Source organism: Diabrotica virgifera, chromosome 3 (assembly GCF_917563875.1).
Source record: "Diabrotica virgifera virgifera chromosome 3, PGI_DIABVI_V3a".
Classification (NCBI taxonomy): Eukaryota; Metazoa; Arthropoda; class Insecta; order Coleoptera; family Chrysomelidae; genus Diabrotica; species Diabrotica virgifera.
In genome coordinates this window covers 87,683,216-87,699,840 of record NC_065445.1, presented here as the reverse complement: position 1 = coordinate 87,699,840, position 16,625 = coordinate 87,683,216, and the positions used below count along the sequence as shown (strand labels likewise).

The following is a 16,625-nucleotide window of genomic DNA, read 5'->3' as shown; positions in this document are numbered from 1 at the left end:
ACATTTTATCAATTCGTTTAAAATTATTCCATATTTCAATAGATTTCAGAAAAACATTAAATACAAATAATTTTTCCTAGGTGCATGTACAGCTGGTTCCAAAAAAACTGATACGACTCTAAGGGCCGGTATTTCCAACCTCACTTAAGCCAAAGCTTACTTTAAGCCTTTGCTTAAGCTTAGATGCCTGTATTTCCACTTCAATTTGAGGCTTAAGCCTAGGCTTAAACCAAATAATTTTAAGCTCGCGCGGGAGTTGGTTTAAGCCTTTGCTTAAAATTTGTTTTCTGTTTTTTGAGGTTATTTCTATAGATTATTAATTATAGAGTTGTTTTGAAAACCAACTTTTAAGTAATAACGTTATTATTGGATTATTAAATAATAATCTATTAATTTATTAATCGTAATAACGATTATTAAAATTCTTACTACTTTTGGAAGGTGTAGAAAATTGTTTATTTCTACAATGCTTGGTAGCTATATTTATTTTACAAAAATAAACTTACATTCCAATTTGACATTTTAAGGAATATATCCAATAAACAAAATTACAAAGATGGATCTATTGCTTATGCAAAATAACAATAAAAATATAACTAGAGAAAATATAGACAATAAACTAAAAACACATGTACCATGTTTACACAAAATTAAGTGAAGTAAAAATAACATTGATACAGATGACAAGATAAAATTAAATGTCAACAGTAGTGGTTTTTACCTCAGAACAGTTAGCTCTGGCACTTTGACGTATTCAGAGGTACCAAACCAATTAACTTTACAGCTGAGCATCAGTTTAGTTAAGCGAATGATGGAAATACGGTACTCAGCTTAAGCTTCTCCTTAACTTTTGACACAGGCTTAGCTAAGCAAAAGCTTAAGTAGATATTGAAATACCGGCCCTTAAAGCATATTTTGTAGAAAATTGAGCAGTGTATTTTGAAGAATAAATACTTATTATTTACATACTGTCACTGTCAAATCTTAAAATTAGTCAGATACCTTATTCTGTTCAACCTCAAAAAATTGCTCCACATGCTGGCAAAGAACTAAAATCAAGAATTGTAACGAAATTAGAAGATGGTTGGTCACTATCTGCCGTAGCGAACCATTTTAACGTAAGCAGAACAACCGTTTTTAATATTAATAAAAGATGGAGAGAACAAAAAACTCTCGAAAGAAAGCAAGGTTTGGGAAGAGCTCTCTGAAGAAGACAATTTCATAGTTCCATTTACGCAGATGGACCGAAGACTACAAGCTGTTATCACTGCTGATGGAGATATTACAAAATATTAATTTTATTTTTACATACCTAAATTTAGTATAGTTTTGGTCTTCCAGACCCTCGCTTTCTTTCGAGAGTTTCTTGTTCCCTCCATTTTTTATTAACAGAAAAATTGTGGTTCTGCTTATGTTAAAAAGTTTTGCTGCCTCTTATCTGATAGTGCCCAGTTATCTTTTAATTTGGTTACAATTTTTGCTTTAATATACATATTGTTGAGTTAAGTCGTTTGTTTTATTCCTTAATAATAATAAAAATGATAACAACAACCCTATTTTATGTAAAAACTATCATTTATATACTCTTTATAAAATGCAGAAATTCAAAATAATATAAAAATTTAGACCTTAATAATTATTACAATTTATGAATTAACATATGTAACCAGTTGTTTGTTTATTTTAACTGACTTTGACAGTCTGTCATAATAAATATAATATAATGTCAGACCAATCAAATACACTGCTCAAAATAATCAAATCTTACTAAGAGTCGTATCAGTTTTTTTAGGAACCAGCTGTACATTTTAGTAATTAAACCATAGTTACTTAAGTAAAAGTTATAATTTATGTAAAATTTCGAGCCTTAATTATAAAACCTTAAGTAATTCAGATAATAGCAAAAATGATACATTATTAAAGCAAGAAATAATTATTTTGCAGGTAGGTACCTATGGATGTCAACAACCCCAAAAATCACACTTCAAATAGTAAATAAACAAGGGGTTGGGTTAGGTTAAATTTACAGTCACAACACGTTCTTCTACAACACGTTGCCACATCTTTTGAGTTTATGAAAATAAAAATTCACATATATGGAGAACAATGTAATTTTTTTCTTGGAAACGGTTAACTTAAAAAAAAATGTTATAGGACTTTTTTGTTCTAAGTTCTGTATTATATCCATACCTTAAAGGAACGCACTATTTTCGGGGACACCCTGTATAAGGAAGAAACATATTATGTCAACTGATAGTGGTGACCCCTGAAGAAAAATGATATCTTAAGTTGTCTCCCGTTACTTTATTTTTACTCACATTTTGAGTAGTATGAAGCAAAATTTTGTTGGATTTTTACCTAGATAAGTAGACGGGTGTAGAATGTACATTGTAGATGTTCCCATGTCTACTATTTATCGGTCTGTTTTATTATCTCTTGCAAATTTTAGAAGGCTCAGATTAAAGGTTGTTACCACAAATTTTACTTTCCGACCTACAGAGATCTACAGTACTGTCCTCTAGATTTCTCTTTGGTTGAAAAATTTTTAAGCTTTCAGAAAACGCAATTACAATCCAAGTTTCTCGTAAAAACATTCACTAATAGTAGCAAAAAACAATCTTGATTAAAGAGTTTCATGAACATTTGTGGATTTTTATTCTGTGGATTTTTTCAGTATTAATAAAGGGTCTTCTTGATACATATTGAATCAAAACGTTTGATACCAAATGAGTTACAAAATTTATTGAGAATGCATACAAATGAACTATAGCTGAGGTGCATTAAACAGGTACCTAACATGTTTATTGTTTCTCCAAGTGCTATCAATACAGTTATGGCATGTTTTACTTCAACAGTCAATATTAGACGGAGAGGCAGCTCTGAAAAATCTCTTTGAATTTACTAAAGCTAAATTTTTCACAGTTGATTACTGTGATTATGTAGAGAAACATACTGCGGTCGGTCAACCGAAACGTAAACAGACAGGGGTTACTGAGAGGGTATCAAAGTTGCTTTCCTACGAAGGTTTACTAAGGCTGAAAATCAGTACACACATTCTAAATTGAATATAAATAAAAGTTATTATAGTCGGCCAGCTGTATCACGGGACAGAGCCGGTCGGTCGGCCCCCTATGAATGTACAGGGTTATTCACTGTATTTTGACCCCCTTGTAAACTGCTTTATTTACAGAATTAGAAAAAAATGTAACTCCGCCTCCGGTAAGTGCTGGGTGGATTGAGTAGCTCAGTAAATGCCGGTGCCGGTCCCAAACCCGGATAAAGGAGGAGGGTTGAGGCGATGGGCTAGCAACTCGTCCCTTGTCAAAAGAAATAAATGCTACAAATTTCGACAAAACGCCTCGGAATGCGGACGGATCAAAACAAAGACGACTAATGCAACGAAAAGGAAAATGATATTGGCTACATGGAATGTGCAAGGACTTAAAACCAAACAAGCAGAAGTATTCAAAGAATTAGCGGAAAGAAAAATAGATGTATGTGTTCTTACCGAAACCAAGAAAAAGGGAAAAGGAAATGAAGAGATAGGAGAGTATATACATATCTTCAGTGGAGTGAGCAAAGATAACAGAGCTAAGAGAGGAGTCTCTATTGCTATTCGAAAAAATCTTAAAAATAATATTAAATCGTGGACTGAAGTAAATGAACAACTGCTGATGCTGGAAATAACAAAGAATGGGCACAATATCGTAATTGTCGGAGTGTATGCCCCAAATGAAGATGCAGATCCAGAAAGTAAAGACGATTTCTACGACAAGATGAATGAAATAATCTCTCAAGTTAAAGATAACTGGGAAATCTATGTACTAGGAGATTTAAACGGCAGAGTAGGTAGAGAAGAAAATAATAAAGTCGTAGGAAGATATGGGGAACAAATAACCAATGACAACGGAATGCGTCTTAGAGATTTTTGTGAAACAATGTCTCTCAAGATTATGAATGGATTTTTTCAACATAGAGACATCCACAAATTTACATGGATACAACCTACTAGGAATCTGCGCTCGATAATCGACTATGTAATTCAACGTCAAACTTCCCAGCTGAAAACCACTGACGTAAGGATATACCGTGGATCAGAATGTGGATCCGATCATCGTTTACTTATGGCCAACGTGATAGTTAACTATCGCAAAAACAATAATACTCAGGTACAGAATATAGAAAAGGGACAAGAAGTAAGATCTCATAAATATAACCTAGAAAGCTTGAAAGAAGACTCAACGAAATTTCTATATAAATTACGACTGGCCACAAAATTACAAAATGTGGGACGAGAAAATATAACAGCGGAAGAATTATACCAGCAAATTAAAAAATACATTCATGAGGCTGCAAGTGAAGCTTTGGGGTATAAATACAAACATGAAATAAAAAATACAGAATGGTGGTCGGAGAATATGCAAACGTTAGTAAACAAGAAGAAAACTGCTTATCAGAAATGGATGTCAACAAGAAAGGAGGAAGATCACAAGAGATATGCAGCATTAAATCGAGATGTAAAAAGAGAAGTAGTGAAAAGTAAAAATGAGATGTGGGACCGAAAATGCGCAGAAGTGGATAGGTATATGGGTGGAACAAGAGTTGGGCAAGCGTGGAAGGTAATAAAGTCTCTCCAGAGGGAAGGAAAGGAAAAATCTAACATAAAGTTAATAGATCTTAAACAGTGGAAACACCATTATGAGATTTTACTGACAGAAGATAGATGTAAATTCCAAGAGATCGAAATGGAAGAATTAGCCGAACATACACAAATAGTTGAGATAACAACCGGAGAGTTAAGCGAAGCCCTCAAAAGATCTAAAAACGGTAAAGCAGCAGGACCTGGAGACATCTCAATTGAGTTGGTAAAGTACGGACCAAACATATTACATGAGATGTTGGTTCAACTATTTAATAAATGCTTAAAAGGACAAAATATCCCTGATGATTGGAATGTTGGATACATCAGCTCAGTATTCAAGAAAGGGGATAAACGCATATGCTCTAATTATAGAGGAATAACTGTTACCAGCTCAGTAGGGAGGTTGTACGGTCGAATAATAAAGAAAAGAATAGAATCAGAATACGAAGACATGGAAGAACAAAGTGGATTTCGTGCAGGAAGATCGTGCACTGATAATATATTCGTTCTGCAGCAGGTAATAGAAAAACGGAAGGCAAGGAATCTATCTACCCACCTATTGTTTGTAGATTTGGAGAAGGCATACGATACGGTACCTTTGAAAAAACTGTTTCAAACATTGACGAAGGTAGGTCTCAGTAGAGAGTATGTGGATGCTATCGCAAATATATACAAAAATGCAAGAAGTGTCGTTAAAGAAGGAAACTTTATATCTGAATCATTCCCTATATCAAAGGGGCTTAAACAAGGATGTTGTCTGTCTCGGACTTTATTTAAAATATATATTCAATCATCGCTAGAGCAGTGGAGGAAACAAGTATACGGAATGGGAATAGACATAGGCAGTGGTAAATGTCTAACAACTTTGTTTTTTGCAGATGATCAGGTAGTCGTAGCGAATGATGAGGAAGACATGGACTACATGTTTAGAAAACTAAAGAAAGAATATGAAAAATGGGGCCTTAATATGAATATGTCAAAGACAGAGTATCTTAAAATAGGGGATGATGAAGAAGATCCAGAGTTAGAAATTAGAACCACGAAAAGATGTAATGAATATAAATATCTCGGATCTATAATATCTAAAGAAGGCACTACCAAAAGAGACATCGAAAAGAGAACGCAGCAGGGCAAAAAAGCGGTAAACATTCTGAGCTCTCTACTGTGGTCTAAAGATATAAGGCAAGAAACGAAATTGACAATCTATCGTACCTTGGTAGAGCCTATTATGACTTATGGGGCAGAAGTTTGGCAGATGACAAAAAAAGATAGGAAAAGAATAGAAGTAGTAGAAATGGATTATCTAAGGAGAGCGTGTGGTATATCTAAAAAAGATCACATCAGGAATGAAGATATTAGAAGGAGGACACATACTGTATATTCCAGTGTAGATAAAATTGAAACTAGACAACTAGTGTGGTATGGTCACGTGAAACGAATGAATGAAGATAGATGGCCAAAGAAAGCTTTAAATTACATACCACACCAAAGAAGAAGAAGGGGAAGACCTTCAGTTGCCTGGGAAGAAAATGTACGGCACATCATGAAAGATAGAGCCATCAAAGAAGACGAATGGATGGACAGAAAACGATGGCGGTCGAAATGCGAGAAGCGGCAGAGGCTGTAGGAACCTCGCTGATAAATAGAGAAAAAAATGTAAAATATAAAAGTTATTCGATTTTTTAATTATGATTTTTTGACATATATACCGTACTAGTGACGTCATCCATCTGGGCGTGATAACGTAATCGACTATTTTTTTAAATGAGAATATGGGTCGTGTGCTAGCTCATTTGAAAGACTATTCAATTCTCTATACAGTACTATAAACATTAAGATCATTATTTATACAGGGTGTCCAAAAAAAATTTGAATTATTAATTAAACAATTAATTTAAATAAACAAATGTTTTTTTGGACACCCTGTATAATTAATCATGTTAATGTTAATTGATTACTGAATAGGGAATTGAATAACCTTTCAAATGAGCTAGCACTCGACCCCTATTCCCATTTTAAAAAATAGTCGATTACGTCATCACGTACAAATGGATGACGTCACTAGTACGATATACAGGGTGTCTGCGTAACTTGGAACCATATGGGAAACTTTTTTAATATCAATTTTACGAAAAAAAGTCATTCTTTATGAAGTGCTCTGCATAGTGTAAAACCTAAGATGCAATCATCAGATGTCAAATTTTGTCAACAGTATTCGAGGTATGTCAAAAAATTTGCTCAAGAGCAAACTACCTTTATATTTCAAAATATCAAAAAATTTTATTATGAAAAGTTATTTGTAATTAAAAACCATATTCAAATATGCAATAACAGCCTTCTACGTGAAAAAAGATTCTGAGATTTTCCTAAATTACCGATTCCGAACATCATTTTTATTTATTAGACATGTAATAACTTTTTATTAATAATTTTAGGAAAAAAACTTATTCTTTATAAAAATCTGTGCATGGTCTAAACCTCAAGATAAAACCTCAGTTTTCCAAGTTTGTTAATTTTATACGATGTGTGTCAAATAATATGAATTTAGAAAGAATTCTTTCTAAATTTATATTTAGAAATTTATTAAATAATATGAATTTAGAAAGAATGTAGAAAGAATTCTTTCTAAATTTATATTATTTGACACACCTCGTATAAAATTAACAAACTTTTAGAAAGAATGAATGTAGAAAGAATTCTTTCTAAATTCATATTATTTGACACACCTCGTATAAAATTAACAAACTTGGATAACTGATGGTTGCATCTTGAGGTTTAGACCATGCACAGATTTTTATGAAGAATAACTTTTTTTCCTAAAATTATTAATAAAAGAGTTATTACAGGTCTAATAAATAAAAATGATGTTCGGAATCAGTAATTTAGTAAATCTCAGAAATTTTTTTTCACGTAGAAGGCTGTTATTGCATATTTGAATATGGTTTTTAATTACAAATAACTTTTCATAATAAAATTTTTTGATATTTTGAAATATAAAGGTAGTTTGCTCTTGAGCGAAATTAATATTTTTTGACATACCTCGTATACTGTTGACAAAATGTAATATCTGATGATTGCATCTTAGGTTTTAGACTATGCAGAGCACTTTATAAAGAATGGCTTTTTTTCGTAAAATTGATATTAAAAAAGTTTCCCATATGGTTCCAAGTTACGCAGACACCCTGTATATGTCAAAAAATCATAATTTAAAAATCGAATAACTTTTGTATTTTACATTTTTTTCTACTTCTGTAAATAAATCAGTTTACAAGGGGGTCAAAATATAGTGAATAACCCTGTACATTCACTGGGGCCGACCGAGCGGCTCTGTCCCCTTATACAGCTGACCGACTATAATAACTTTTATTTATATTTAATTTATAATGTGTGTACTGATTTTCAGCCTTAGTAAATGGATTTAATTACATAATAAATGATGGTTTTGCTTGTTTTCGATTCAGAGGGATGCACACCCGCTGGACAGGCTGTTTCTACCATTGCAGGCGTCATCAGCAGCGTTCGTTAGCGTGGACTCCTCTGAATCGAAAAACAGCTGGACCATCAATTTAAAGGGAATCTGAAAAATAATTCAAAATCCCCATTAGGACGCGATACAGCGACATCTCTTAACAAATTGAAGAGTCTCAGATGCAGAATCCACCAAACATGGTAAATAGTTATTTAAATCTGAGACTATTCGTTTTGAAAGTTCTTTCTGGTACATCCTTAATCTGAGACTTTTTCAATTAATAAGACCGCAGACGACGAATATAGAAAACGAAAAGGAAACGATCACATTCCGCTTTCATTCGTCTAGGAAAAAAGGACAGAAGAGGAACTTTCAGTACTCAAATCCGAGCAAAGATAGAAAAATAATAAATGATGGTTTTGCTTGTTTTCGATTCAGAGGGATGCACACCCGCTGGACAGGCTGTTTCTACCATTGCAGGCGTCATCAGCAGCGTTCGTTAGCGTGCACTCCTCTGAATCGAAAAACAGCTGGACCATCAACTTAAAGGGAATCTGAAAGATAATTCAAAATCCCCATTAGGACGCGATATAGCGACATCTCTTAACAAATTGAAGAGTCCCAGATGCAGAATCCACCAAAAATGGTAAATAGTTATTTAAGGATGTACCAGAAAGAACTTTCAAAACGAATAGTCTCAGATTTAAATAACTATTTACCATTTTTGGTGGATTCTGCATCTGAGACTCTTCAATTTGTTAAGAGATGTCGCTGTATCGCGTCCTAATGGGGATTTTGAATTATCTTTCAGATTCCCTTTAAATTGATGGTCCAGCTGTTTTTCGATTCAGAGGAGTGCACGCTAACGAACGCTGCTGATGACGCCTGCAATGGTAGAAACAGCCTGTCCAGCGGGTGTGCATCCCTCTGAATCGAAAACAAGCAAAACCATCATTTATTATTTTTCTATCTTTACTCGGATTTGAGTACTGAAAGTTCCTCTTCTGTCCTTTTTTCCTAGACGAATGAAAGCGAAATGTGATCGTTTCCTTTTCGTTTTCTATATTCGTCGTCTGCGGTCTTATTAATTGAAAAAGTCGCAGATTAAGGATGTACCAGAAAGAACTTTCAAAACGAATAGTCTCAGATTTAAATAACTCTTTACCACTTTTGGTGGATTCTGCATCTGAGACTCTTCAATTTGTTGTATTTAATTACCTTCGTAGGAAAGCAACTTTGATACCCTCTCAGTAACCCCTGTTCTACGTTTCGCTTGACCGACCGCAGTATGTTTCTCTACACAATCACAGTAATCAACTGTGAAAAATCTAGCTTTAGTAAATTCAAAGAGATTTTTCAGCGCTGCCTCTTGGACTATATCAACATACGACCTTTGACAATCAGGCCGAAGAACATCCACGACAGCGTGGGGAGACAACACAAGGGGAGGCTAATGTCCAGGACTGGGCCAAAAGAGGCTACTAAAGAAGAAGAAAGAACTTCTCTATCACTGTCAGTTTTCAAGTGAGCGAAACATTTAAAGATCATGAGGAATGATACTTACCAAAACTATTTTCAATATACCTCTTGTGCAAGAGGAAATTTAGAGCACCTTCGTTTCTTCTTCTGTTTAAATTGGGAGTCAAATCAGCTGGTAATTTAAACATCTTCACCATTCTAGCTATTAATTTTTTCCAAGGTTTTGCATGCATTTTGTTATACTTTAAATCTGGTATGGCTCGGTCTCTATAGCGAAAAAGTATGATTATGTCAATTTTATGTAAAACAGAAATGCCGTAAAAAATAGCCTTCCAAACCAAACTCACTCATCAGAGCGAAGATGTCTAAGCAGTACACTAAATCAAAGTATTATTTAAAATATGTACTTGGATAATAGGGAACTTGCACATTTTTTTATTACATGATAATGTTCAGTTTTGTATAAAAATGAGATTTTCAAAATTTCACGCTTCAAAAACTCATATTAACTTATAGTCGAGGAAATGAAGCATTTTGGCTCGCAATTTTTTCGTCCAGCATGGATTTACTTGAAATTTTCACAGAAGGTAGGGAATAGTCCAAGGATCATTTTCTATATCATGCTGCTGTACGCTAAAACCTTGGGGGTGGTTGCCACCCCATCTCGGGGATGCGAATTTTTTATTACATTTTAACCATGCAAATCGATGTAAAGAGTGGTTCTAAGAAAAAAATGTTTTTTACATTTTCTTCGTAAAACTAATATTTTTCGAGTTATTCGCGCTTAAAAGTAACAGTTTTTCGTCGAAAAAATCGACTTTTTTAGAGAGTTTTTTGAGAATACCTCGAAAAATACGCATTTAATCAAAAAAACTTTAAATGACAAAATTGTATCTTTTAGTAACATAAACTAAATTCTTTTTCTATAATATCTTTAAGACCAATATAAACCGAGATACGGCATGTTAAAGGTTAGCTTTTCTCGTCAAATGCATAATTTGAAATATTCAAAGCCAAATAACGGGAAAACTTTGCATTTTTCGAGGAAAACTTAAATAATATTTTTTCAAGCATACAATTAATCCTTTCAAAGAATAATAATAAAAAAATTCTACCATGAAAGTAGAGCGACTTATGATCAAAAAAAGGTCGGTACCTTCTTTTCTTTACGAAAAAAATCAGTGAAAATAACCCCCTAACTGCCCTCCTAATTAAAAATTGGTCTTCACCTTTCTGTAATTCCTTGTATATTTGTATTGTCAATACACCCAAGAAGTTTGACCTTTAAAAGGCCTAATTTTAGAAAAATTGGAGTTTAAAAAAAAATTGGATTTTAAAAAAAAATTGATTTTTTGCAATTTCGTATTTTTCTGGAGATATGAAAAAAGTGATAGACAACTAAATTGTACCTTTTTTAATGATTCAAATTATATTGTGCATAGATTTCCATTAGAGTTAGCGAGATATAGCTGTTTAAAACCTCTATTTACGAGCAAACTCCCCCTTATTCGAGCCCTTTAAACCCACTCCAATTAAAAACTACGGGGTCTAACGGAATTTAAGTTACATAGTCTTATAGCTCTTCAAAAATCCTTACAAAATCATTTTTGAAAAAACTTTTTATTGACAAAAATGAAGGAGCTATGCTTATAAAACCAATTTTTTTTTCGAAATATTTGAATAGTCAGCTTATGGAACATTTTCAATGCATGTATAATACCACAGAACTGGTTCGTATACTGGAAGATGACTTAAAAACTATTTGTATTTGTACTTCTACATATTTGTAAATTTGTATTTTTGTGTAAATAAATGTTTTTGTAATTATTTAATTCTACTTTTTTTTCTGTATAGATCTATTAAATTATCTACTTATAAAAATTGTAATGTTCTTAAGGTTGGTTTTTAAGGGTTGAAATATTATTATATGTCCTAAATCATAAAACAATCATTATTTTTAGCCAATCAAAACCAAATTTTACCCATATTAATGGTTACAATGTGTTTATATAATTTTTGACAATAAGGGGTAGTTTACACTCCTAAAAATAATCAACGCTCTTGAGCATGTTATAAAATATGAAGTACAGGGTGAGATGATCCTAATCCCAAATTTTTATGTAAATCGATGCAAGCCGAAATTATTCTTTTAGGATAAGTCAATTTTTTATATATAGCTCCAACAAGGGTGGTTTTAAGGGTTGAAATATTATGATAGTATATTTTAAAGCATAAAACAATCATTACGTAACTAATAGGAACCATATGTTGACAATATTAAAGTTTAAAATGTTATTTTATAATTTTTTACAAGTAGTTTTTTAGGGGTAGTTTTCACCCCTAAAAGACCAAAAGCGTACAACGGCTCAATATAGAAAATAAACTAGAGGGTGAAATGAGCCTAATCCCAACTTTTTGTGCAAATCGATGCTGGACGAAAAAATTGCAAGGTTTTGCCATTTTTTCAGCTTCATTTCCTCGACTATTAGTTCAAATTTAAAGTCTTCTGTATTTTAAAATAGTTCAAAGGACCCGTGACGTCACATAGTTTAACTATATGGTTCCGTTTATGGTTATATTTAGGTATATTCTTCTTCTTCTTCTTTAGTTTATTGGCTTAAATCTACTTGGGTATTTGGCCAGCTCGTCGTCGCGGAATAATGGAAAAATATTTACATATTCTAATGACATTTATCGTATATCATTATAATACCAGTTTGTTGAGATTGAAGTTTGATATAGTTATTGAAGGAAAGGAACGAAGCTTTACTATGGAAAATAAAACCATTTTGTAAAAGTACTTTCCTACGAATAGTTCAAACGATCAAAAACACTTGTAACGTCACATAACTGTATTTTCTACTGACGTTTATAATGTCTAATTTAAAATTATATGTATAATTTTGTTTACTTTGTTGGTTCAGAATGTAAACATATAACCCGATGACGTCACGATGCGTTTTGGGCTGGCTGATATAATTTGAATTTTTAATCGTCTTTAGGGGCCAAACGAAAGTCAGACAAAACTTTTTATCTTTGATACTAGTTTTAAATTATGTCCTGTTGTGATTTATAACATTTTTTTCGAATTTAAAATTGTATGCAAGTTCCCTATTGTTGATAGCTCTTCCTATTGGGACCGTGCAAGTTCGGCAAAGCGACCTCTATGTCTACGCTCTGTACTTTTATTCGCACTTTTAATTATATTGGCCAATTATATTAGTCCTGGTTGCTGGATAATTGTCAAGACCATAGTCCAAAAAAATAATAAGAAGAAAAAATAAGATGCAGGTTATGTTTAGCAAACGTAAACAATTGTATGTAGTAAATAAAATCAGTTATTAAAGTGCAGTACTGCAAGCAAAATACAATTAATTAAATTTACCTTTATATAATAATTGCATATCATATCAATATTGTGGAGCAATATATAATTTTTCTGCGTCAATGACAGAAAGTATGAAATATACGTCAATTTGACAATTTCAATTGACAATATGAATTATTTAAGATAGTTGCAATATTTCTCCGCGACTCGCGCACGGTCGTTTCTCGTTTCCCTTTCCAAGTACTTGCACTCCGCGAATACACACAAATACTGGTTACAATTATCAACAGGTCCTTTTATTTTGGTTAGAGCTAAGCAATTCAACTTTTTTCTTTCGTTAGGCCAATATTCCTAAGAAAGTCGTTCAATTAAATCTGATTCAAAGGTACTATATTTTTATTACGAAAACATCAATTAAATAAATTTAACGACAAAATGTGAGAAAATGGTAGGTTATTCAGCTTGGTATGTATCATATTGTGATTCAGAACCGTAAAGTACATAAAATAAGGTATTTTTAGTAAACAAGTTTTTTTATCGTTGGCCTGACTAATCAGCGAAATTTATAGTTTATATGTACCATATTAAATAGAATCGTCGAAAGGTACTCTTTATAGTATTTTGTACAATTAGTGCAGTTACTGAAGGTGGCTATGATCTATTACCTTCGATTTCGTTGAACCTCCATCGATTTGCATTAAAATTGATGAGTGGTTAGAGGATATCTCAAGGAACAAAGGTGACATAGTACCAACTTGCGCTTTTACCCTGGGGGTGGATAGCGTTTGATACCAAAAATTACTACCCCTTCTCGGAGGTGAAAATTATTTTATTAAAAATAACCCCATAATTCGATAGAGGGACAAATTCTAAGCAAAATTTGTTATATAATGTTATTAAAATAAATCAAAACTTTTTGAGTTATTACAGATCAAAAATTTTAATTTTTCTTGAGAAAAATGCATGTTTTTAACCGATTTTTTATCAGTAACTCAAAAACTATAAGTTTTTACAAAAAAGCTGTTATTACCAAAATTGAAGCCAATAAAAAATGAAATAAAGTCCTTACTAGAAAAACCTTTTAATGTTAACCTAAAAGTGAGTTATAGGTAATTGAATGTATGTTTTTTTCGGCGAGTACCCAAATCTAAGAATTCAAGCTTAAATAACGGGAAAATGATGCATTTTATAACATAAACTTATTAAACATTTGTCAAAGTACTTAGAAATATCTATCAAATGAACGCCCGAACAAGTTAATAGCATTAATATATATGCTAAATTTTTTTTTCAAAATTTATCTTTTAAGGATTTTTCCAAAAAATGTTATTGTTTTTTGTAAATAACTCCGTTAATTTTTACGATCTCAGGTTTAACTAAAACCGATTTGAAAACTAATTCCAAGGGCTATTAAATCACGTTGAATTTAATCTTTCAAACCCCTAACTTTTTTTTAATAAAAGGTTAAATGGCCCCCGTTACATGGTTCTCACAGCAAAATTTAAGCTTTAAACGTTTCTATCTCGGTTATTTTTTACCTTACCGAAATAGCAAAAATGGTAGAATATTTGATATAAAAAAACTAAAATTTGGTTATATATATATATATATATATATATATATATATATATATATATATATATATATCATTTTTTACGTATATTGAGTATTTCTGGAGTTATTATCAAAAGAATATGAAAATTACGATAATTTTAAAAGGACATCGCACACATCTTATGGAAAATATAATGTCACTCAAATTCAATAAAATTTATACGATTAGATTCGTTTTAATATAACGATAAATTCTTATCATTGCGCCAACTCTTAATTATGATTAATTACGGCGCAAATTGCAATTAAAGTTTATCGAAATCACATTTTTGGAGTCCATAAAATGTTAGTTTACAATCATTATTGCTCTGAGTGCTATTCATAACAGCTTAAATCCCGCTGGGCCTAAGCGGATTAGTGAAACTAATCCGCTGATTTATGGAGTACCGAAAATCTGGGTATTTTAAAATATTTTTTCTCTCTCTAACTTATGTACCTACCCATTTGATTTCAGATTTATTTATATCAATGTCTTCTCTTATTTTTGAAAATAGAGAGTTGGCGCAATGATAAGATTTGATCGTTAATTTAAAACGAATCTATTGGTATAAATTTTATTGAATTTGAGTGACATTATATTTTCCATAAGATGTGTGCGATGTCCTTTCTGATTTTTTTAAATTATCTTTTTTTTTTTCAAAAATGTGCATTCTAAACCGGTCAAAATTGTTGAAATTATTACTTATGCTAATATAAAGAAATTCTTGTAAGGATTACTATTAATTTTAATTTTTGTGGAAATGGCGTATGTTTTATTTTTCACTTTTTCCTAAAAAATTCGAAAGGATTCTCTTATTTTCATCATAACTTGCTTAATGTTGATGCTATTAACTTCTTCTAGAGCTCATTTGATAGGTATTCCGAAGTCCCTTGACAAGTGTTTAGTAGGTATATTTTGTAAAATGCGTAGTTTTCCCGTTATTTAAGCTTGAATATTTAGATTTGAGATTTGAGGACTGTTTGAAAAAAATATACATTCAATTGCCCATAACTCACTTTGAATTAACATAAGTTTAGCTCTTTAAGTGAGGAGTGTATTCAGTTTTTTATTATCTTTCATTTAGACAATACTAACTTTTTTGTAAAAGCTTATAGTTTTTGATTTATACGTGAAAAACCGCTTTAAAACGTGCAGTTTTTTACGAAAAAATAAAATTTTTATCTTTCATAACTCAAAAAGTATTGACTTATGTTAATAACTTTATATAACAAATTTTGCTTAGAATTTGTCCCTCTATCGATTTATGGTACCTTTTTTAATAAAATAATTTTCAGCCCCGAGAAGGGGTGGCATCCACCCCCAGGGTAACAGCGCAAGTTGGCATAATGTCACCTTTGTTCCTTGAGGTATCCTCTAATCACTCACCAATTTTCATGAAAATCGATGGAGGTTCAACGAAATCGGGGGTGAAAACCTTCAGTGACTGCACTAAATAAAGAACAAGTCAAATTTATGTGTTTTGGGATTTAATGTAGTTCTGCAGAATCATATTACATGACCTAATGTGATTACAATATTATTTATTAACGTATAAACTTTCGATTTTTCTCGTTGACTTGATATTACTGTATATAAAAAAAAACTTTCAAAAACATTTACAATACTTACGCTACATATTCTCCCAATGTCTCCCTAACAGACGTATTCGCTAATATTCCATCCATCCATTTCACAAGTTCTGTCTGATGTTTCGGATTATTTTTTAAAAAATCATCAACTCCGTAAAGTCTATCTTGTAATATGAGAGGTATTAAGAAATCGTCAATGTCGAAACAGTCGTGAAGGTTTAGCATTGTAGTATATTGACAAGCCTAAAAATAACTAACTTCAGTATCTGTAATGATAGTGCTAACTTTCAGAGAAAAGATATCCATAAAGGAATGTGGAAAATAGCAGGAATCAAAGCCAATCAAATTGATTAAAACAAAAAAATAACACGAAAAATCTCAGATAGAGAATCCACCATTATAATAAAAATTAAAATGGTAAATAAGTATTTAAATCTGAAAACTTTTTTTGTTGGAAATTCTTTTTGGTACATCCTTAATTTGCGGCTTTTACAATTTATAAGACAACAGACGACGAATATAGA

The 16,625-nt window shown here is 31.9% G+C and overlaps 1 protein-coding gene across 1 annotated transcript in view; it reads right to left on the bottom strand.

Moving 5' to 3' along the window:
• The window catches only part of LOC114330518 (exonuclease mut-7 homolog), a 112,134-nt gene that overhangs the window by 56,120 nt on the left and 39,389 nt on the right, over positions 1-16,625 (bottom strand). The window contains exons 4-5 of the mRNA XM_028279864.2: positions 16,142-16,344; positions 9,676-9,857 (exon numbers count right to left, since the gene is read on the bottom strand). Of these exons, the coding sequence (XP_028135665.1) occupies positions 9,676-9,857; positions 16,142-16,344 (385 nt within the window). The remainder of the gene's footprint in view (positions 1-9,675; positions 9,858-16,141; positions 16,345-16,625) is intronic.